General features: G+C 39.0%; 1 protein-coding gene across 5 annotated transcripts in view; it reads right to left on the reverse strand.

The window, feature by feature from the left end:
- Positions 1-157: 157 nt before the first annotated feature.
- FBXL5 (F-box and leucine rich repeat protein 5) overlaps positions 158-25252 on the reverse strand; it is a 34191-nt gene continuing 9096 nt past the window's right edge. Inside the window, exons 1-11 of one of the 5 annotated variants that reach the window (XM_071447314.1) lie at positions 23379-23397; positions 22468-22683; positions 20684-20779; positions 19709-19892; positions 17285-17467; positions 14778-14903; positions 14175-14323; positions 13901-13983; positions 11260-11982; positions 8360-8508; positions 158-796 (exon numbers count right to left, since the gene is read on the reverse strand). In XM_071447314.1, the coding sequence (XP_071303415.1) occupies positions 720-796; positions 8360-8508; positions 11260-11982; positions 13901-13983; positions 14175-14323; positions 14778-14903; positions 17285-17467; positions 19709-19892; positions 20684-20779; positions 22468-22602 (1905 nt within the window). In that variant the 5' untranslated portion in view covers positions 22603-22683; positions 23379-23397 and the 3' untranslated portion in view covers positions 158-719. Of the gene's footprint in view, positions 797-967; positions 2931-5466; positions 5764-8359; positions 8509-11259; positions 11983-13900; positions 13984-14174; positions 14324-14777; positions 14904-17284; positions 17468-19708; positions 19893-20683; positions 20780-22467; positions 22684-23378; positions 23398-25252 lie in introns of those variants that run through there. The other 4 variants (XM_071447310.1, XM_071447312.1, XM_071447311.1 and 1 more) reach the window with 4 other exon arrangements.

Raw genomic sequence — 25252 nt, forward strand, 5'->3', positions numbered from 1 at the left:
GCAACTTAGCAGAGTCATGGGAACCATAAAACCAAACCAAAAACCCCCATACATACTGTACGGTTGACAGCCATGACAACATCCACTCACCTGCCCAACCTCTGCAGCCTTCTGGCATGGCACTCTAAAAGCACAGACATTCAACCATGGCACACACTTTTTTATTGGTGGGAATGTTTTATTTATGTCTTTCAAGCCCAAATACAAAACCAAATGCAAAAGGAAGGTGGCAATTTCCCTAATTTTGCAATAAAAAGAACAACTTCAGGATGAGAGGAAAGGGGAAGAAACCAGGCTCCTAAAGATGTATAATTGTTACCCAAATGCAAACAGTAAAATTCAAATTCTCTGCGGAGGTTTATATTGTACTTACGGATCCAAAATTAAAAAAGAAAGTCACCTAACACAAAATAATTCAGTAAAGTACAGTTAAGTGCCAGAATTGGAATAAAGTGGCATTAAAAAAAAACCTGAAGATTTTCCCATCTTCCCCAAATTATGTAAAATAAAACCCAACACCCTTCAAGCCAAATGAAGTTGTGAGATTGTTACAACACTGTACAGTACACTCATAATTAAGGTTCTGAAGTTGTGGGCAGGGTCAGGCTAGTAGAACAAGTCTCACTCCAAGGATTGTTAACACAAGATGCGAGCTGTAAGTAAAGTGCATGAGAGGAAGCCTGCTCAGCTAAATGGAGTAGAGGATCAGACGTCAGCGCTCACTCGCCAGAGCGGCAGCAGGCCCGAAAACCACACTGCAAATTCTGGCATCCACTGGCGGTTTCAGCATGAGGACCTGCACAAAAACAACAGAAACGTGAAAAGAAGGAAAGGCCACTCATTTAGATTCATAACTCTCATGAACTGGTGATTCAGAAAACATCTCATTTTTTACAATGCACTACACTTTAGTCAGTACTGTGAAGTCTGGAACGCTGCTGGTACAATCACAGTGTAAAAACCTCACCTGGAACAGGTATTTTTCAAGACATTTTTGCTACATAGCTTAGTCCCATGAAGATAACACATCCCAAATTAGCAACACTCAATGAGCAACTTCACGCACGCTGCCACAGCTTCAGAACTGAGTGGTTTTGACAACGTATTTCTAATTCCCATTTTTCGAATTCAGATGATCATTACCAAAGAAACCATAACCTCCAAAATTATGTCTGTGGTAATGGAAACAGGTTTTTAGCCTGGAAGTATTTTTTTTTCTCCATGAACACTTCATGGTTGGCCAGACTCTCACATACTCTTGACTGGAAATTCAAAAACTATAAAGAGAATCACCTTAGCATTGCTGCAGTCATCAGAAGCCATAAGGCTAAAAATGACCCATTCAGAAAAAAGAATGAGTTGCAAGCACAGAAAGCACAAACCAACACTGTAACTCTACCCACCTCCACTTACCTTCACTTTCTCCTTTCATGTAAAATGTTAAAGTGACCATGAGATAAGAAATTACTCTATTTATTCAAACAGGGTTTTATTTCCTGCAGCCATATGCCTGCTTTGAGACCCATTTACACTCAGGCTGCCTGAACTCTGGCAACCAACAAACACTGGAAGTGGGTTGCTGAGCCAACTCAAACAAGCTGGTGAAGACCTAACCAGGACAACACAAATTTTCCCCATTTGTATGAGAAACAAATCAACAAATATTTCAGGTGTTTTAAATGCATTTAGAAATTCTAATAAAATATTTTAATGAACTAGGGCACTATGCCATATCTGGCGCTTTTTTTACCTCCTTCAACAGCAAAGCCATAATTCAATTAATTTCCAAGAATCTGGGATCTTGAAACCATCTTCCTACTTAATGCCACAGACCAATAAGCAATACTCTATACTGTAAATAAGTTAAGATACATGGGACTGAATAAAACCTGAAACTGTAATGAAAGACTACAGTTACAGTATAGTGAACTTTTCACTGGTCAATAAACTCATTTTCCTTTTCAAATCTTTTTATTCACCTGAACTAAATTTTGATCCTCCATGTCACTTACGAGCTAGAGTTTGAAAGCTTCTTCTTAAGTCCTTTAGAAAGAAGACTCGGTGCTCCTGAGCAGCCGCTTTGGCAGAGCATGTTCTGTGCAGCAGCATTTTCCAAGCCATGGCTGACCTTCCCCAGCACTGCCACAGCTGCACAGCACAGCAGGGATTCTGAAGCAACTGTCACATTTCTAGCAAAATGCTTGTTGATAAAACATACAGACCCACAACATCCCAAGGAAGGGAATTCTTAGTATAATTTAATATTGTTTTCCATCCTTTTCTGCTCGTTTTGTTATTCCTCATGGTCCTAACTGAAACATGCTCCATCTAACACTACCTCCACCACTGGCAAAAGCAAATGGTGTCTAGGGACATGATATAAGCCTGTCATGCACACCTTTTGTGCTTTTCCAGCAACCCTAACTGTTGCATCAGGGACACTGAAGTCCATTTCTTTCAGTACTTGTTTATGGCTCAGTTGTGCATGCAGGTTTTTAACCTCTTTTTAAACCTCCTTCCACAATTCTCCATAGGACCAAGTTCCAAAGTTCACTACACTGTGTATCTGTGTAAAATTCACCCAGTGCCCCTGAGCTCTAACACTGCAAAATTTGGAGAACTACCACTGCACATTCACCTCATCTACTGCTTTCCCAGTTCTGTAACAGTCATGCTCCCTTTTCAGCCACCTCATTCCCAGATTGAAACATTCAGCTTTTTGGGTGTTCAGTTCCCTAACTTTTTAGAAGGCCTCTTCTGTATCTTCTGTAACTCCAGTGTATACTCTCTCTCCTCAGGATGGGGAGACCAAGCCCATCATGCAGTGCTCCACATGTGAGTGCCCCAAGGCTTCCAGGACCATGCACAGCACCCTCTATCTTGTTCTCACCACCCTGACGATGGTAACATTGGTGGCTTTTTGGCTGCTGCTGCAAATAGGAAAGATCTCAGAATTAGCACCAACAGCTCTCTGAAATCATTATCTCCACACTGCACCTGCCAGCTCTGAATTCTGTTTCATGCAATCACAGTTTGATTATTCCCAGCCACCCAGACCTTCAACCACACATACAGCTACAGTGAAGCTTCCAGAAGTCATCAGTATCATTACTTGAAGACCACAGAGCACCACTCAAGAACATGGAAATTACTGTGTGCATTTCTTACACCACAACACAAGGGAAATGCTGAGTAAGACTGATCTCAGCACAGAACTCTTGGGAGGGGAACAGGGAGGAAGTTGTCACCTCCCAGGTTCCTCTCCTGAACAGTGACCATCAAGCCCTTTCTTCCTATCCTTTAGTTAGCTTTCAGTTTTTAAATTTAAGCCACTCTAGCAGCAACTTAAGATCTGAAAAACCTGGATACTTCTAAGTACATTGGATCATCTGAAATGCTTTTATGTTCATTTCCCAATTTATTAGGCAATGACTTACAAATTACATTAGGCATATCACAGTGAAATTTCACCCTTCTCCTCACACTACATTTCTTGCCCCATGTCTAATCCTCATACCACCCCTAACTTTCCTTTATAGCCTTTTTATAGTAATAAAAAATTCAGGTAAAATGAAACACGTAGGGTCCAACCACATCTTCTGGAATCTGCCCTCCCTGTACTCTTTCTTATCATACATGGGCAATTCCCATCACTTGGAGGGTATTCTATGTTCTTGTTATAACAAGGTAGTAAGTATCATTAATGGTTGTTTTAACAGCAAGGCAATCTGGGTTTGAGTTATTTATGGTTTGACATGTCAATTGATCTCCTCCATCATAAGTCATTTACCTCCTCTATAAAATCCCTAGTGCTTAGTTTGCTCTTTTTTACATTTGGTACAGACAGCAAAATTCAAATGCCTTTACTTTTGATAGCCACAGACACTGGGTTTGTTTCCCTGGCTTTATTTACTACCATTGACCTTTGGCTACATCTCTTTGGCTTTGTAACCTCTGACTTCCCCAGTCTTTGCAACTGACCTCATTTGGACTAGACTTTGTTTCAGCATTCTCTCTGTTTAAATTCAAATGGTCTCTTTAATCTTGCCATAATAACACTGTCTCTTCTGTTTCCTCTGGACTCTGTATATGAGGTCTCCAACTCCTCTCACCTCACTGATGCATTAGGTTAGGCAATATGGTAACTGCATATATTCCTTTCATATTGCCCAGCGTGATGGTCATTTCAACCTAACAGTGGAGATGAATCACTTCCACAGAATCACAGGATAGTTTGGGTTGGAAGGGACCTTTAAAAGTCATCTAGTTCCAACCACCTTGCAATAATCAGGCACATCTTCAACTAGATAAGGTTGCTCAGAAACCCCTTTCAGCCTCACCCCAAATGTGTCCAGGGATGAGTCTTGCACCACCTTTCTGGGCAACCTGTTCCACTATCTCCCATCTTCATTTGCCCATTATTGCTTTCAGCACAGCCCAGTTAGCAATGCACTGGGTATCTAGGAGGACACTGCTCCATATGATCTGAATGAACTTTGACAGTTTTGATGGCCAGGTATAGCAAGCAACCACTGGGTGTTTGCAGTGTCAGGTTCTGGCTCATGTAATAAAACATCTTGACAGGGATGAGGCAGATACCATCACTGCTGGACTTAACAAGGAGCCCAAAATGTAGTCTTATAAAACAACATGTGATGTAAGTGTGGAGAAGGAACAGTAATGCAGTGGATCATAAGGAGAAGGGTATTTCCCTCTGTAAAGGGTCCCTCTGTGAAAGCTTAGCAAGTGCTAGCAGAGAAGTGCTAAATTAAATGTGTTTTGGGTTCACCTGGGAAAGCAAAGTTAATCAGATTCTCATCTAACCTGCCACAGTCTACGTTACTGGTTTAGCTACTTCTAAACTGGATTACTGTAATGCTCTTTACAAGCACATCTGATTACTCAGATGCTTAGGGGACTCAGAATAGAGGTGAGGGCTGCTTACTTGTGGTGAACATATAAACATATAAAGAGGTTTGGTAATGTAGGAGATGAGCAGAGCTATTTGATTACTCCATTTTGTTACATGTACTAGCAGAACAAAAATTAGTCAGAATTCCCTAGAATGAAGTTTAGCATTCCACCAAGAACACATGACAGCGTAGACCACGACCATAGTAAAAGAACTTCTCCTGCCAGGGCAACTGGCTGCCACCAACATATAATAGCCTTCCAGAGATTTGTGAGTACACTGGTAATCTGTAGAATTTAGACTGAGACCTACACTTGGAACACTGTGTTCTCACAGAAGTCTGCACACAGTGGTCCATGAACCTTAAAAGAACTTGCAAAGTCTTGGCTTGACTGCTGAAAGACAGAACAACTATGACCAGTGACTTTTAAATGCTGGAAGAGTGACTAATTAGAATCAAACTTTATTTCATTAATGCCCTATTTCTTTAATTACAGAACCTGAGGACTACATAATTAAAAAAAAAACTCTAGAAACTGAATCATACTTAAATGCTGCAAAGAGCTACTGCTGCAGAAATTAGGGAGCCCCATTTTTCTAATGCCAAAGCTGAAAGCACTCCAGGACTCCAGGCGTTGAAATGGAGAAACGAGTCAGAAGAATGGACACAGATGGACAAAACAGCCTTAGGACAATAAGAACTTAGTGGCAAGATGTAACTCAAACATTAAACTCTTCTTGCTGAGTTCAGTGTGATTCACAACCAAATTTGTTTTAGACAAATGAAATCAGCCATTAGAAGGGATGTACATTGACAGATTTGTTTTCAGCTGCAGCTGAGGGTTCCAGCACTGTGAAAAACATAAGAGATCCTAAACATTAGTATGCAAACCAAAAACTGAAGTGAAGCTAACAGTAAACAAACACAAGGTAGATCTGGAAGTATATGCAAATTCATGGTTTCTAGTCATAAAAACTGTACCATGTTACTGGTGTGTAACAGCAGTCAGACTTAAACCCAACTACTTCACCATAGCTGCTCTACTTTTCTAGTCTTGCTCTACTAAAAAGATAGAACAGCACCTGCTGAAAATACAAAAATTGCAACCACTGTGCCTACCAAACAAGCCCTCCACAAAGACATTCCAATGAAGCTGGGTTGTGTCTAAGGGGTCCCATTAAGCTTAGTGTTGATAGGAAAAAAAAAATCTGAATATAAGCTGGGTAAAAGTAAAGCCCTTATTCATCAGCAGATGACAAAGTTGTATCTTTATTATTCATAGATGGCTAAATTCCATGCTGTTGGCTCCATTTTTATTTCCAACAGGTTTTCCAATCTCTGAGCCCAGAGTACAACTCCCTCCCCAAAAACAATTGCTGAAAAGCTGGTGGGCAAAGAAAATTATGAAATTATTCTGAACATGCTTACAGATCAGTAAACTTTGTGCAGCAGTTAGTAATACAGTCTGTAAATGTGCAGATGAACAGCTTCAGGTATGGATTGATTTAAATGCAACAGCTACTGCTTTCCCTAGTTACTTTAGAAATGCCAAATGATACAGAAACAGCTGCAGTAGGAATCCTGCTGCCCACGGAATGGAATAACCCATCAGTTTCACACTGAACAGCCCTACCACAATGAAGTTTGATTGAAAATGCAAGGAACAAAACCCAGACAAAACTGCAGGGAATTCATTTATAAAGGCTACTTTCCATAAAGCCATAAACTTCTGTTGAGAAATAATGTCATCTCAGATGTAAGAAGTCAGACCCTCACAGCCTCACTGTCCTGTGCACTCCTCTCTACAGGAATAACTGCTGACCCAGAGGCATGCAATGATGCTTCAGAGAACTAAGCAGAGTTTATATAGGCTCACAGATTCTAGCAGGCAATAAAAAGAAGGAAATAAACAGGAAGAGGATCCAACAACTTTACAGAATGATCCAAAAATAGTGTTTAAAATTTAAATAATTTCTTGAGGATACTATGAAACAGCCAAGCTTTAAAGTGGTGGACTCACACACAGATTTGGGCATTGTAAACTAATACAAAGATGTTATGGTGTATTTTATAGGGACAAGATGAAAACCACAAATTTCTGAGGACAAATTATGTCTGGTCTTACAGACAGAAGTATAAAGAGAGGAAAAGTAGCAAGCAATCAGATGTAAAAGGAACAGGATTCTAACTGGTCTTTGAAGACATCTTTAAACTCAACATAATGCAGAAAGAGAGTCAGTGAAGGATTTTTACAAAAAGAACCTTGAAATTTTCAGGTGGAAATGAAAGACAACAGAAAATAGATTTTTAAATGCTGTAGTCTAGACAGAATGCAAGGAAGTAACAAAAAGCAAGTGTCTCAAAAAAAAAAAAAAAGCAGTGTCGAAAAAGTGCATAATGGGCAAAAATTATGGAAACAAGGTAAGTTTAATACTTTCACTTCTAATATTACAATCCAATTCAAGTGCATCATCTTGTATTGATTTCAATGGATTGAATACCTAAATATCAGTACAGATTTACTTGCAATACCAAAGTTCTGACATCTGATATCCAGGCTGGGACTGCATCTCAATCCAGATGCAAATTATTGAGCTGGACACCATGAACTACCAGGTAATACAATTTTGGTTTACACACAATTAGATGTACAGGCCTTTGAACCTGGTTATCATCTTTTTCCCTTGCTTTCTGTTGCACTTACCTGTTTTAAATTCACACATGGAATACCAGTCACACCATGGCTCCCACCTCTAATGCTAGGAATGCTTACTGGACTTAATAGACTGAATTCCAGTGTGGTAAACACTGAAAAGACTTGCACCATGAACAGACTTTATGCATTTGTACAGATCCTTCTCCAGTTTAGATCCATCCCTAAGTTACTGACTCAAGCAAAACCAGAGAAAAAAACTGAATTACCTTTTCCATAAGGACATGTGATGGTAGAATCAACAATATTCTATACCAAAACTAGTGCAATAGGGGAGGTTTGCATGGCAAAACACACATCATTGGTTTCCTAAAAATCTCTGCTTTGGTACCAACCTAATGAAGCTTCTGTCTGAGGTTATGACCATACAGAAAACATACAATTGCATGGTTTACAGTGGAAATATGGACAGGGCAAGTGTGTAATAGCAGCTATAAAGAGACTTAGTTTAGCATGACTAATAGAGGTAGAAAGTAAGTTAAGAGATACAGGCACTAAAAATGCTTTCCTATGTAATACAGAACTGTACTAGTGTTACCAAAAAAAAAACCAAACAAACAAACAAAAAGACAAAACTGATTTAACAGTCATAATTTTGTAATTAATCTGTAAAACCCAGAGCTACACAGACATTAAAAACAGATGAGTTTTGGTGGTTCTTTTTCTTTTTAAAAGTCCCTACACCAAGCATCACTCCCCAGAAAAGCATCACATCTTCCTAGAAAGACATTACCGTTAATGTTGTCACAGTAGTAAAAGTGTTCATCTTTCAGAGAGGGGCATGCAGAAACCAGCTCCTGCAGGCCTGCCCCCGTTACAGTGAGACAGCCCGAGAGGTTCAGGTGCTCCAGATGCGGCAGTCCTCCTCCCAGAGTCAGCGCCCTGCGGGCACACACAAGAGAGCGTTAGGAGCCCGCACCGCAAGCACTGACAAGGCCCCATTGCACCATCACAGAGCTGCTGCACCTCCTGCAACAGACACACCCCTAAGGAACCACTGAGCTTCCAACCTGGCACTTCTGTACTCTCTTTTAAAGGGGGATCACCCCTGAGCCACACAACAGACCTGAGCAGATTTCTACAGAAGCAAGACTTTAGTGGGAAACCACTTTTTTTATGGATGACACCAGACATGACCAACTATTTCAAAGAACTACAAAGCCATTCTTCTTCAAAATACCAATTATTTTGTCAGCTCTTCCAAGGTGATGTATACTCCTCATCTCACACTAAAACATGACACTCCCAAGTTTGGTGCATTATGCTTCCCAAAGTTTGACCCTCTTTTTTGTTAAACTTATTTTGGAATCCCAATTTGTGTTTTCCTAAGACTGACAGCAGAGCCTCTCTCTGCCAACATACCATCCATCTTATTGTTCAAATGTAATTCTCTAGCTTTCTCTGAGTGCAAGAGAATTTGACTGCTGATTCAACAGGCACATAGATGTACCACACCTGAGCAATCACTCCATGTGAACCTGCCCTCTGCGAGCCCACAGAGCAGACAGCCCAAGCTCAAGCAGAAACAAGCTCACTCACCTGGAAAAAAAACCACCAGGCTTGAATCACCAAACTGCAGATTCAAGCCAGGATTTAAAACTGAAGATGCCTTCAGAGCATTGCTGTACAAGCTTCTCCTGTCAGCAGGGAGAAGTAGAACTGCAAGCCACAAAAGCAGCTATCAGGTAACAACCTACATGAAGTAAATGGACTGGCATGTGTTTGTATAGGGGGTTTCACTCTCTTCCCCCAGGAACCCCAAGTACTCTTGTGACTACAAGAAGCACTTGTTGCAACACACTCTTTGCTCCTAAATACTTTTACCCAAAAAGCACCAATGGGAAACCAGCAATGCAATTAAACCCTTGCTGTGACTCAGTGACCAAATCTCCCTTTGCTCCCACACTACTGAGTCATGAAAAACCAGACCAGTAACCTGTAAAATACACACAGCACAACCTAATCAGCACCTAACAAAATTTGTCAGGACAAGTCCACTGCAACACTTGAAGAGAAACAAGCTCCAACACAAAGCCCAGATATCTGAAGCATACCCTGAGGAAGGGTAACTGCTGAGTGAGTGTCAGAAGAATCACAGGAGACATTTGAATAGCTGTACTTGTGAACATCAAATGGGGACAAAATCTCAGGAGAGACAAATTGATGCCAGCAGCACCTCACACTACTCCTCAGTTTACTAGAGCAAACAGCACAGAAATACATGAATTCTTCCCACTCCAAGAAGCTTTAATTAGCCCTAAGTGCTGCAGCACACCTGAGCAGGAGGCTGCAAGTATCCCAGCCTCATCCCATTTTCACTACAAAGCAGTAACTACATTTTCCTGACAATACAAAGTATCAGTGGTAATAGCAAACAGAAAATTCTGTAACTCATGAAGCCATCTCCCTGTTCAAGTCAAACATTTTTTCTCCTACTTTAACTGTTATATGAGGCTGTATTGAACATGTTGTTCTGCACATACAGAATTATCATAGAATCATTTGGGTTGGAATAGACTCTTGGGATAATCACATCCAACTGTTAACCCAGCACTGCCAAATCCACCACTAACAGCACCAAGTGTCACAGCCTTTGAATACCTCCAGGTACGCCACTTCCCGTGGCAGCCTCTTCCAATGCTTGAAAACCCTTTCAGTGAAGAATTTTTTCCTAATGGCCAATCTAAACATCCCCTGGTGCAACTTGAGGCCATTTTCTCTTGCTACTTGAGTGAAGAGACCCCACCTGGCTACAGCCTCCTTTCGGGTGGTTGTGAAGAACAGGAAGATCACCCCTGAGCCTCCTTTCCTCCAGGCTGAGCCCCCCCAGCCACTCCTTAGCAGACCTATGTTCCAGACCCTTCCCCAGCTCCACTGCCCTTCTCTGGGTATAGTCCAGCCCCTCAATGCCTTCCTTGCAGTGAGGGGCCCAAAAGTGAGCACAGCATCTGAGGTGTGGCCTCTCCAGCGCCAAGAACAAAGAGTCACTGCCCTGGTCCTGGGCACACTATTGCTGATACAGGCCAGGTGCCACCTGGGCACAGCTAACTGGTGTTCACTCACTGTCAAACAGCATCCCAGCTCCTTTCCTACCAGGCTGCTTTCCAGCCACTCTGCTCCAGCCTGTAGCACTGCCTAGGGTGGCTGTGACCAAGGGCAGGACCTGGTACTTCATCTCATTGAACAAACAACTGGCCTCAGCCCATTGATTCAGTCTGTCCCTAAACTATATTGTTATCCAGACAGGTTAAACGACATCCTCCTCCAGTTTTACAGAATTTCAAGCATACTGCAGGCATAATGAAAAAATTAGTGAATCAACACAATTTCTAAACAATAAAGCAACTAACAAATCTAAAAGCATTAATACTGTCTAGAACAACAAATTCACAAAAATACTTGACTTCAGAAGACAGATATAAAAGATTTTACTGTTATCTCCAAAAGAAAAGCTGGAAAAAGTTTTCAAGTCCAGTACTGTAACTATTTAAGAGGGAAAGACCACTTAAAACTTACCAGTTTCTTCAATAAAAATGTTTCTACTGAAATGACACAGATTCATCCCAGAATAGCCCAACAAATAAAATCAGAAAAAATATCCTGCAGCAAAATAGTTTGACAACATCTCCTCACCTGAGAGCACGGTCTGTTATCTGGTAACAGCCTGACAGACTGAGAAACTGAAGAACTCGTGCAGTCTCTTCCTCTGTTTTTTCACTCCCAGAGTATGCAGAGTCTTTTTTCTCTGACTGCTTAGTCCTTACTGGTTTTCTACACAGTGCAGAGGACTCTGGAAGTGCTCGAATAGTTCTTAGTGCTGTCCCAGCACAACAAAACGAGTGACCGCAGTAAATCAAGTCAGTAGAAGCACAGTGCTGCTGCCACCCTCTAGTCCTTAACCCATAAATGTCTCTATTGTAGCACAATGCAGAACAATTAATATGGGATGTTGGTTCCATAAGACAAAATCCTTCAACATTCCTGTGTCTCCACTCTGCAGCATCTTCAATGTCAGCTAAATCATCTGCATCTAGCATCCACACATAAGCAGAACTGAAGTTTTCTGAGCTGTCAGGTTTAGTCCAGTGCTGCTCACCATTTCCTCCCTGAATGAGATTTTCATTGCTGATTTCATGCAAACCATTATACTTCTGGTTGGACTGCAAAGTAATCTCTCTGTTTTTCCACAAAGTCTTAGCGTTCCTGCTCCTGCAGCTTTTCAGAATACCTCTGGTATGATGAGTTGATATGATACCCAGTGCTCTGGAAATCCTCTCTACAGCCACATCTGTAATTTTTTCACATCCAGACAGATCAAGGTGGCGTAGATTTTGACAATACCCAACTGAAGACCAACTGAAATCGAGGGGGAAAAAAAGAAGTGATTTGGTTGAGTGGTGGTGGTTGAGTTTTTTGAAGTTTTGCTCAGAAATAGCTGTTAAGGCTAAAAGTATGAAAAAACACTTCACAAGTAAAGTACTTCTATTAATTCAGATTATATATATATATATTCACATCATAATAGACAAAGAAGCTACCCCAGACAGATTAGATTTGATACTCCAAGTGCTCTGTATATGCCTAGAAAAATTATGTCTAGAGAAACATGAAATCATTCATGAATCAGTAACAACTTATATTTCTCCATGTACTGAGACTTTAAAGAAGACCAAAGTTGCTATATACTGAATGAATGTTTGAATAATAGATCAGACTGCAAGCACCAAATACACACAATAACAATTTCGAAAAACAAGGGCATTATACTCACCAGAAGCTACCAAGACACATCTGAGTTACTAAATATCAAAGTTACTTCTCAAAAGGCTGAAAATACTGAGCTAGCAAATTTCATCCCCAAAATTTCACCCCCCAAAAATACATCTGAGATTCCATACTCAGTTTGAAGTATTGTAACAGTTGTAATTTCTAGAATTTTGAGTTTCTCAAGCTTGGCTGAAATGCCAGTGTGCTCAGATCATACGTCCTCCTGCCCTTTCCCATTTCTCCTAGGAATACTAGATGGATTCCTGAAACTGAACCTGTGCTTCTAATTATTCCATCATTAATTAAAAATCAGACTTTTTCATTTTAACAAAAGCTTACTCCCTTAGTCTTACCTTTTTCAAGTGGAATAGAAATTTTATCTACAGTAATATTTTACATTATTAGCTATAAAAGTATGTAAGTGATTTAAATGACCTTTACCTATCCATAGTTAATGTTACTATCATTTACTTCTTTAAGTATATATAAGTATACATTTAAGTATAGGTAAATTTATATTCAATTTTAATTTATATAAATAATTTAATTTATCTGATTTTACTCTAAATTTATTTCTGTAAGTGATTATTTATATTTAGAGCAAGCCAAACTCATTTTCTGAGTTACAAACTGGAGTGTTGTAAATACAGATATATGATGAGTGACAAATAAGGTAAATTTCACTAAATATTGACTTCTGAGCCCTGAAGTCAAACAGCACCCCAAGTCCTTTCCTACCAGGCTGCTTTCCAGCCACTCTGCTCCAGCCTGTAGCACTGCCTGGGGTGGTTGTGACCAAGGGCAGGAAATGAGCCCTGAAAATTCTATGAAGGTTTTATTTCAAATAAAACTTCTTATACAAGCTGCAGGGTGTTGTTCCCATGCTGGTAAGATTTTGTGTGGACTGTTCACACAACCTGAGAGCATTACATGATGTAAATGCAGAACACAAATGCCTGATAAGTGTCAATACCACAGTAAGACCACTGGTGGAGGTTCTGCATCCATACACCATCCCACTGACAATGACATTTCTGCAAACCTCAGTAACACTCAGGAATTCACAGACAATACACCTAAGCCTTAGAGCTTTGCCTATCATTTGATTGGAGTGTCTGAAATAGCAGTATTCCACACCCTAGCAGCTGTAGCAGGCCAAGAGAACTTCCTTAACTGAGCAACTCCATAAAAATCTATGGACAAGTTCTAAATACTAGAGCAAAACCACAACTATTATTATGGCTAGGTACACACTGATAGGTAAAAAGCATCCAGTAGTGAAGACAGAATTTTAAATGGCCACTACAAAGTTACATGTTTTACTTGGTATTTTAGTGATTTGTTACCCTGTTTTAGTTCTTAGTCACAAGTCACATGGGAGTTACTACTTTGATTTCTCTTTATTTCTTTCATTCTTGGCAATGGACTAAGAAATGCTTGAATGTTTCTGCCCCACATTAAAACCTGGATTATAAGTTTTTTTAAAAGGAAACAACAATTATCTAACCTTTCGAATACAGAGTCAGAAATATCGGTTTGAGTGAGATCCAAATATTCCAAGTTGGGGCAAAGCTCCAAGATCTGTCTAACCTGAAAGAAAGGAAAATAATCAGTAAAGATACAAGCCACTAAGGCTGCACACAGTGTCTGGAGACAGCTTACAAATCAGCATTGTTTTGGACTGCAACCCACTTACACTCCCCAAGCACGTCAGTTATTAATTAAAGACTGCATAGCCACAATTATTATTGTTGCACAATTTAAAGTTTCAAATCACACACCATTTTGCTGGACACTGCAGAACTGTAGGCCAGTACCAGTGTCTTCACTGAGGAGCCTACAAGCGGGAGGACATGATGAATTAGGCCATGAAGTAAACGTTTTTCCATTTGTGCTATATTAATGGCAAGTGAATCTTCAGCTGCTTCTTCTGCAAAATAAACCCAGAGAGAAAGAATTAAAATCATTAAAGGACTTGGAGAAATATTTACTACAGGTTATGTACTGCTCAGGGCAGCTGTTTCCAACAACTTGCTTTAGATATCAAAATACTATCTCACAGGGCATTTCATCTATCTAGATAGATAGATTTATCTATAGCTGTAATTTAACAGCTTAGGACAAATTTTAAATCAAGCCTAGAGTGCATCAGGATGCAAGATGATTCATTCAAATTTTCTGAAGAGATGAAGTCTAGCCTGTACCTTCAGACACATCCCCATAACTCTTCTACCTCCTCTCATGTTTGTTCTTTCCTAGACAAATTAATTCCAGTCATTAAAATCAGATGCCTGCTTCTCTCCTACCAACCTCCATCTCCCTTTTTTTCCACTCAGCTTGTTTCTTACAGCTATGTCATCTTCACCAAAATCAATTTTACCTACCAGATTCATCTATGTCAGCATCTTCATCCCATTCCTGGAAAGCACGACTTTCATCTTTTCTGTTTTTCACCCATTCCTCATCAGGTTCAGTCTCAGTATCTGCTGCAGGACCACTGTACCAATCACCTACTCACCACCACCCCCCAAAAAGAAGGAAAAAAAAGTTAATAAAAATTTCTCACTGCAGCATAAATCGGCACTGAAAGCTTTTCAGTATACTGTGACCTGATTTAAGAGACATAAATGAATTTCGAATTCATCTCAACTAAGACTGGACTAAACCTTAAAATAATTCTTTGTTTGATCTTTATCCTAAGGCTTCAAAAGATTCTTCAAAAGATTCAACAGTTCAATCTTCAAAAGATTCTTAGAACAGTTTCAGTACCATCCCAGAACTCACAGCTTATTCTGCCTGAGACACACACGCCTGCTATCCTCACTTGCTTAGTAGGGACAAATATGATCACAAAAATAACAGAAACAATCATGTAATATTTGGACTGTGTAGGTGCTCAAGTTCCTTCTGGTATATAAATTATTCATCAGCTTTTAGTTTAACACTGGGTTGAAGAGATCTCTCTTTTCCTCTGGAATATCACAAATATACAGTTAACCAGCCTGGTTTTAGTCCCCGCACGTGAGAACTCCAAGATCACAAAAAAACAAATTCCGAAAGTATCCTACTTAAAACAGCTACAGAATATTTGTAACATCCATATGACTCAAATCAATACACAAACATTTTTAGAACATCTGGATGAACATGAAGATCAGCAACAGCTCTGCTGTTTTAGCTGGTGGAGCACCCCTTCCCTCTTGAGGTTACTGCACAGGCATTAATTTACTTCAAGTTTGGATATATGGCAGCGCTGGGCTCAGGATAAGCAGCTCGGCTGCCTCCCTCAATGTACACATACTGAAAAACAAACCACCTTATTGAACTGTCTCACAGGGGGGAACCCTACTCTTCCTAAAGCAAGAGCAACTCCTGTTGAGTCATAGCTAAAAGAACAAGGTTTCTTCTATGAATAACACAATGACAATGAAATCCTAATTGACTGTCAACCATGAAGTTTTGGTAACATTTCTCATCATCTTTAATCCACCATCTTCATATTGCATAAGAAGCCTCAGAGGCCTTCTGTGTACTAGGAGGGGAAAAAAAGTAAAAAATTTGACTAAGCCTACATAAAAATACAATTCTTTTCCCCTCCCTGTGGCAGTAAATCCCATCTGAGAAGCTTCCACCCAGTTAGAGCACTTGTGTACAAACAACTGTAGTAGTACAAACAGTACATCATGAGAGCAGCTTCCTGTTGCACCAAGCCAGGTTTAGAAGCACTCACTTTACCAATTGCCTATTATCTATTTTTTGGTGTGTGTGTGTGCAGCACTGAATTGTCAAGACAACTATGCTGCAAAAGCAAACTTAAGAATTTGAATTTTGGAGCCTCTCTACTCAGTCTTTGGAAGCTCATGAAACAAACTATTGCTTTCAGGAAGATTTACCACCCCCCCCCCAAAAAAAAAAGAAAGAAAAATTCAGACCAAGAAGTTATTTAATTCCTCTCTGCCTTGTACAAATTTTAGAGGCCATAAAGAATTTACTTTTTATGTATCTCTAAAGCTAAGTTATATAAACACAACTTTTTCTCTTAAAATCTCAAAGGCATACAAAAGACTTATTAAGCAGCATAGACTTTCTCGTTTTACTGAACTACACTGACGTGACAGCACTGTGAAGCCTGCAGTTCCATACTCCAGTGATTCTTTAATACTCACATAAATATGGACATAAGGCTACAAATACATTCTGATGACTTGTAACTGGCCTCACTGGAATACAGAGTATTTTGTCTATTTGAACAGGTACTTTTGCAAAGGTCACACTTCTCAATAGTAAATTCTAATTAACAGAAGAGTTTGAGGGAAAAATTTTTAAAAAAACACTTACTGCAGTAGAAATTACTGAAGTAATACACCTAAAGAATCAATACTAAAATTAAACATTCATTCAGTTTTCTTTGAAGCTTAACTAAATTGCGAGGAAACATTAGAACTCCACTTATTTTGAACTTCCTTTCAGCAGTTATGCATTTCATTTCTACCTAGTAACCTAAGAAAATAATTTTACTGATATAAGTGTAACAGCAGCATTTATAATTCAAAACTCCTTTGATTATTTAATAATTCAGATGTTGTATTAGTGAACATATTATTAGCACTCATACAAGCAAAAAAGGGGGATTTTACCTCAATAAAACTAGGTAAGCTGGATACAAAATGTGCTCAGGAGTTTCAACCAAGACAACATCTAGTTTCTTAATTCTACAAGACTGATGTATGTTTTGGGGATTTTTAACATTCAATCAAGTTTCAGGACACTATCCTTGTCAGAAAGAACCACCTCACATGCTCAGCTGTCAGCCTGTACTGAAATGCTCTTTTTTACAGGCCCAAAAATTCTGATAATGGATGTGCTTTCAAAGGAGTTAAATGGAACTTACCTCTGGCCCAGCGAACAGGGTAAAGATGTTTCCACAGAGATCCAGTTTTAGCCAACTGTGACCATTCAGTGCTTACTTGACTACACTGACATAACTCTTGGGGGTTAAGGTAACTGAAAATGGTCACCATTACTTCAGGAGGGAGATTAGTAATATTTGTGGTGTGCCCTGTTACTTCGGTTTCTGAAATACAGAAAGCATGTGTTAACTGAAGCACGGCCTCACAGCTTTAATAACACCAGTGCAACTCACATTTTGACTTGAAAAATCAAAAAATATGTCTGAAAAATTTTTAACAACTGTTAAAGATAGGTATTGGTTTGGCTTTAAAAAGCTTTCACTGTAATGAAACACCTTGAACAACAACAAACCAGCTCAGTTTTTTGTTTGCCACTTTCTCATCTGGCTCACTCATTCAAAAAAAAAAAGTAAATTAATGCTACTCAACCACAGAAAGATGAAAGCCATACCTGCTATAAATGAAATGCTTTAAGAAAAATGCCTTCTGTTGCAGGTGGTATCTGTACCTGGTCTGCCACATTCCCAGGAAACAGTACTAGCACGCAGAACCTACCAGCTGGGACCACTCTCGCTGGAAGCACTCAGCCTCTTGACTGGGACACAGAAAAGTTCATGCTCAACTCTTGGCACCTGTCTTGAACTTTATTTCTAGCTTTAGCAGCTAGCATTGACAATTTTAACTTCTGAATGATGATGAGCCATTCAGGCTGTAAAATAATAAATACTAAGTACTAAGATGAGATAATGCTAAGTACTAGGTGAGAGACGAAAATTTGACCACTGTAATTAATACTTCAATGGACAGCAGTAGGAACTATTTCCAACAGCTCTCCCTGATCACCATACTGCAAAGAGAGCTGCACACTATATAAAATAACAAATTCAGAGCTTTGGTTAGTGAGGCCTTTGGCTGTTTTAAGAGATTTTTAATGGCTTTTTTTCAGAAAAATTTGCTTGAAAAACTCCTAAAGGAGTTTTTAGGAGTCCTTCGAAACAGCAGGCTTTACTTATAGTGGGGTTTTACTTCTAAAGTGCCTAGAACTTTTACAGAAAAAGAAGCATTAGATTTTTGTTTTGCAAAGAAGCTTCAAAAGTGAGCATAATGTAAACTTTATCACATCATAAGCTATTGCTACTTCAAAAAATATAATTAAATACAGTTTCAGTTATGAATCAATGTATTTATTTGTACAACTAGCATGTTGCTGCATGAATTACAGAGAATTTTGCAGGAAAATGCAGTTAAGCTTGCACAGGACTGCAAGCTATTTTACTTTCTTCCCTTTCTTAAAAAATAACAAAAAATACATATTCTCCTCTCCCAAAGCCTGAAACACAATGATTGCAGAATTACTATTGTCCCAAAAACGGCTATTCCAGCTAGATTTAACAGCAAGTAATGCCACAAAGCTACGTCTGTCACATTCATCTGTTAAGACTCAATAGTATTTCACAGAATGGACCATGATCTTTTCTGAAGGCTTCACCTGGAGGGCAGAAAACGACCAGTTGAGTAGTTCAGAGAAGTCAAGTTTTATCAAGAAAATCTGATACAGAGTAATTAGTCAAGTTTCTCTAATGAGAGCAGCACATTTTATCAACATCACAAACTCAGTCTTGAGAGCTCACTCCGTATATCAGACTCACACCAGCCTTACACTTTTGGTACATTAACTCCCCTTCCTTGCAGCATCAATTCTTTTTTGTTAAGAGAGAAAACTCTAAATACTGACAACTTAGGCTGATTCAGGAGTCATAAAATGAGCCTGAAGTCTACTTTAGTAGTTATTTATTCTAAGTTTCACCATAAAAGGTAATTGGAGATAAATGCAAAGTAAGTACCCACTTTCAGAACACACATTTCCTCTGACTTATTCACATGCTGCACAGATTCATTCACTTGCATTACTCACAGATCCTTTCTCATTCCTGAGAGGCCCAGGAAAGTTAGGTAGAGGAGCTGGGAAGGTGAATGCTTTTAATCTGAAATATTGTCACTTGGATAACTATTCTGTGTTATTAAAACATCAACAGAAAAAGCTTACAAAGCTTACAAACCAAGAATGAAATGCAGACTCTGGAAATAGAAAATATAATTTCAATAGAAGCATGAAATTAAAAGTTAATTACATTTTCTATCTGTTTATTGTATCAAATATTAACATGGGAGGGAAGAGAGAAGAAGACTGTTGAGAACAGGTAAATAGTGAAGTACTATCTCCCTTACAACTTGCCAAGATGCCCATATCAAACAATTAAGTTTCTGAAGTTTCAAAACTGGTTTGCAGATATGCCCATTTTATAAGAACTACTCTTTCTGCCCATATGTAACTAGGTACATCACTAGGTGTGTTGTTTAGATAAAAACTGCAGTTTAAAAGTTACTTTAATTAGATACTTCACCTTGATCTGCCTTCTCATCCACAGAATACTTAAAGACCTTCTGAAGTTCTTCTGCTTGATTCCACTTACTGAGACCTCTGAATTCTGCAGCCTCTTTCTGTGAGCAGTGCTGTGCAATTACTTTCTTCTTAATATCTTTCAGCTCTTCATAAGTGAAGTATTCCATCAACATTGGCTGAAAAACCTAACACAAAGGAAAAAGGGAAAAAAAAATCTGGTGCTGACAGAACTAATCAGTAACGCTACACAGATCTACCTACACAGAATTTCCTGTTTCAAATTCTCTCAAAGTAAAACATGTTATTCATTAAGTGAACCTAAGGACAGGACCATGGAAGTTTTAAATTCTAACTCCCTACCTTCTGACAGAACATAGCACAGTATCAGGCAAGCTGTTTTAATTGTTTTCCCCACCAGAATAAGGAAGGGATTAAAGTTGCTTAACCTATATAACTTATCAAGGTACTCACATGGAAGGCAAAGTAAAAAGGAAGAAAAACATGAGAAAAGACTTCCCATGGACAGGCTTGAGAAGATGCTTCCCAGTTTTTGGATACCCATAAATCATCAGACTGGCAGTACTAGTCTGTGTTTCAAATATAGGTCAGAAGCTGTTTGGGAGTGTCAGTTTGAGTCATGAAGCACTGGTTTACAGGACATCTCTTTTCTCATTTAAGTTTTGCTACATATCCATTTAAACTACTTGCTGCAAACAATCCTAGCCCAATGGACTTCTGTTATCAATTTTTTTAAGAATTAGAATTTCAGCATTAACTTCCTATATTCTCAGTTTCAGAACATGTCACTTTTCAGTCAGAGTACTGAACAATGACACCATAGTCTTGAATGTAAATTAGCATAGCAATAAAAACAGAGAACTGAAGAAACAACGAACTTCTGAGCCATTTGTCCCTATTCAGTTATTCCAAACCCCAAGGAAGGTCTTCATCACATTTGAAGAAAATCTTTACCTACCTCCTCTTCCTCTTTCATATGAGGAAGGAAATCCCTGGTAAAGGCCTCCAATCTCTCCTTCAGCTGTTTCGCATAGTTTAGCTGTTCATATTCATTCTGAGAAGAAAGCAAAGACTTAATGGTTACCCAATCTCATCCAGTCATCCAAGGATTGAACTGTCCAATAAAGCAGTGGTTCAAAGGAAAGCCCATTATGCCCTTCCCATGCATGCAGCAGGTTTGCCCTACTTCATGGTGAGAATGTGTTTACTTAATGACGCTGACACTGAGTACTGGCCTTTAACAGGCAGAGCAAAGGTCCCATTTATTGTCTTAGCATATATGAATTCATTTCTCTAATCCCATTTTTACTTAGGAGCAAAGACTGAAATCTGCCAATATGCAATCTCACACAAAGTTCAAAGTAGTAGCAGACTAATTTAAGTATTTGCATGGTTTGTATATAAAGTGTTCTATGATAAAACAGCTCTACTTGATCTTTTAACTGAATACATTTTACCTTAGTTATTCTAAAATTCTAACTTCCAAATTATAATCGAAATTTACGGTCAGGCTTCCTGTCCAGATTTTTACTTTGGAAATTGAAAGAACTCTTAAATAAAGATGGAAATGACTTGTAAACATTCAAGTTCATCCAACCTCATGTATAAATTTGTTAAGACTACTCTCTGAGTCACTGGTAAGAAGCCGGTTCTGAAATCTGCCCAGTAATTGCAACATACTGAAGTTCCTCCTAACTCTTATTGTGAATGCTGTTTTTCTTTTTAAGCTTCTACAACATCAAGAAACCCTGACTATTACAGAGACAAGATCAGGCCATCAGTTTAAATTAAACTAACCACTAAAGAAATCTGGTTTTGCACACTTAAGAAATCAAGTAACAGAATAACACCAGCATCCTATCAGAGAAGGTCTAACACATAGCCAAGTATTAAATTTCCTTCTTTCCTCCATTTCCTGATTTGTTCATGGACACAAAGCAAAATTTAAGGTTTATTATGCATAGGGAAAAAAATCATTGTAGGGTTCCCAAGTCAAAATGAGGCTCAGATGGTAAAAGAGAGTCAATCAATGGCATATTTAGTATTTTTCTTACTGAAAATCTGTACCACACATACTAGAAATGTAATGTGGGATGTCAAACTGGACACTATAGTTCTTATATAGGAAGGAAGGAAGGAGGAGTTGAGTTGGGTATCCTTAGAGAAAGACATGGAAGAATTCAAGAAGAATTCTACTGGAGAAGAGCTTCGAGTTAAGTCGCTATCAAAAAAGCCAGAGGCAGAAATAACAGAGTTCTTTGATGACTGGACTACTAACAGGACTGCTGAGCCACAGATTAATGGAAGGAGTACATGAGCCACAGAATAAAACAATGCTGCTTTTTTTGTAAGTCTGGGAATCATCTCCATTTGTGACAACAATCACCAAAAAAAAGATCCTCAAGGTTTCCTAACTAATTAATAAAACCCCATTATTTCTATAGCCAGGAACTTCTGAGCAGTTAGCCGAACAGTCTTTATATTTGAAACTTCCTGCTATCTCTCCAAAACACCTCAAATTATACTGTGAAGACTGTCTGTCACAAAACATATCTCTGAAATTTTTTTTACTAGAAACTCAGTAATTGTGGTAATGGCAAAAGAATTTGTGTTTTGGACTAGAAATAAAAGTTTCTTCTTTCTCATTAGTTTCATTCATAAAGAATATGAAGAGCCAAGGCAAACTAATATGTAATCACAGAATGTTTTCCTCAGGTCACTAATCTGTCATAGCCTACTTACCTTGACATTCTTTAGCCCTTTCTCAAACAGGCTAAGCATCTCTGAGAGTTTGTTGTCTGAGTGCACGTTGTACACAGTCCGGCTGCGCTGCTGAAGCAAACCAATGATACACTCATTTTCAATCTGCTCGTGCATCTTAAATTCCTTGAATGTAGCATAAAGGGATTGCAGCAGAGCCCGAAAATCATTGTTGTTGGAGAAGTTGGTCTTGGAAAGCTAGAAAAAAAAAAAGTTCATGAAAAAACAATGAAAATCATGTCAAACTCAAGTTAAATCCTTAGAATAGGCATCAGCTCCAAGGAATTCATCACTTCCCTTACTTATAAAAGGTAAACACCATCAGTTTTAAACACAAAACGAAGCCATTGAAATCAAAGTTGTATTTAAGCAACATAAACTAAATCTTGTGAAATACTGAGGCAAACAAACGTAGAAAGATTTCCTGGCGGAAGTCAATGCAATCTCCCCAGCCCAGCAGATTACTGACAGGACCTTTCCCAATCCACATTTTTGATCCTACAAAAAAGCCATTAACATAGGCCCCTGAGCCCCTCCTTAGGGATGTATTACCCATAAGGAATATTGAGTCCTACCAGTGAATACAAACTACATTAGCTGTTGGAGAAGGTTTCCAATGGAGCAAAACCCAACAAATCAAGACAGATCAAAATTCTAGGTAATACAGTAGCGCCATTTTTACATGTGTACAGTCACCATCAGCAACAATACATTTAAAAACTGCATTTTCCTTCAGTGAACATAGAAAACCAGAGATTATTCCATTCTTATGCTTTATTCCAAGCACAGCTTCAAGAATCATAGCCTACAGCAGTAGCAGGCTACAAGACCAAGCACTAAAAGTAGACTCCAATTCAGAAAACAAGCTACCATAATATTCCAAAGTGGCTTACCTATAAAGACTCTGGAATCTATGAGTTTTACAAGAAATGGGAATCTGAGACATACATATTACTTACATCAAAATCAACTACAAATTGAGATATGCAAATTTTTTTTTTCATTAAAAACCCCCAAATGTACTTACTCATTGTGACATTGCATTGCCACTTCCTGGCAGGCACCAGCAAAATGCAACTGAAACATGCTGGACACCTGCCAAATCCTTATGCAACTCCAAGTCAGCTGTGCATACTGTACATTACATGCTACATATGAGCAAAATGACTCTCACTATGGAAAGACAAAGTTACTTAGCCCCAGAAGTGAGAGAAAATACAGTGAGGCTTAAGAGGGGTTTTTGGTTTTTCTCTTTTTTTTCCAATACACTTTAGACCAACTACTGACATCAAATCAGAAAAAATTTATGCCTGTAACACACTGTTAGGATTTGAAGCATATGTTGTTCTGTATTCCTAATGGGGAAAGATCTTGGCTTCAAAGGCCATTTCAATCTCCCACTACACCGAGAGAATACAGCATTAGAAGCAGTGGCACTACATGAAACTGAGGGCTTGACTTTCCACACTGAAAAGAAGAAGCCTGAGCCAGCACAGGCCAAGGGCACAGAAGCAACTCCTCAGGACAGCCTCCTCGCCTCCCAGAACCTGTGCGTAACGTCTCAATAACTAACTGGGGTTTCTCAGGTGGCATTTCCTGTGATCAAGGACAGTGTTGATACAGTTCATTCTACCCATAAGGATCCACAAAGTGACTGAAGGCAGTCTCCAAAGACCCTTTTCCCTCCAAGAATCCCACATGCTCCCAAATGCTTAGCATTTTGATTGACTTAAAAAATATAAACAAGACTGTTGAAGTGGGTAACAGGAAGGTTCCACAAATCTACTGTATTCTGCTGTTGGCTTTAAAAACAAATAATGAAAATGGTTCTGATAAAAAACTGGCATCTGCTCATCATCTTGACTCAAAGCCTTTTCAAGACTCAAAATGTTCTGTTGAATCTACCTATTGTCATCCACAAATCTAGAATAAATAAATAATCAATGTGCATGCAAGAACATCCATTAGAAATGGATTGTTATAGAAGCCACTGTAACATGAAGCACTTGTGTATTCACCTCTGCTACTGAGGCTTCCAGCAGAGATATCCAGCAGATTAGGATCTATGGAGAAGATATTGAAGTTCAGTAACTATACTTGAATCAGAAATCACTGTATTAAAAAGGTCAGCCAAAGCTGAGAACAACTGGCTTTTCAGAGGACAGATAGCCTAGCAACAAAGTCACTCAGTCAGACCTGTAATTTCATTACCAGGATTGATGAAGTCTCATGATAGGGGACCAAGACTATTAACAGACAGCAGCTACTCCATTCCAAGGTCCACTTTTCACCAGCTCTAACAAGGAAAACGAGTGCAGGAGATTAGTAGGGCCAGAAGAAAAATCCCACACCCCCAGATTCAAAGAGAGAATGGCAAGGAAGAAGAAATGGACTGGATAATGGATTTTTTTTGACTCATCAAAAATATAAAGCCTGAGAGAACCCTGAACAGGCTTAAAATCCACAGCACTAAACCACAGCCACCAGTGTTCAAGAAACTTGGGAGCTTCCTGGGCTTCTGAAGACATTACATTTAAACAGCTGTACATTACAGCACAACTGGTTTTGTGTTTGGAATGCAAACTCTAATTGAGGAGCAGTACCACAAGAGCAACAGTTTCAGTGGCTCCTGAAATTAAGAATTATTCATAACCCAAACAGCCTGAGCAACTGCCCAAACAACAGTCAGTCCTTTGTATTGTAATGTCTGTTTGAAACACGTCGGAGACTTATGGCGGATGCAGCCATCATCTGGAAGTAGCCAGGA

The sequence above is a fragment of the Agelaius tricolor genome, unplaced genomic scaffold, assembly GCF_023055355.1.
Source record: "Agelaius tricolor isolate 1412-34295 unplaced genomic scaffold, bAgeTri1.0.p SCAF_24, whole genome shotgun sequence".
NCBI classification, from domain to species: Eukaryota; Metazoa; Chordata; class Aves; order Passeriformes; family Icteridae; genus Agelaius; species Agelaius tricolor.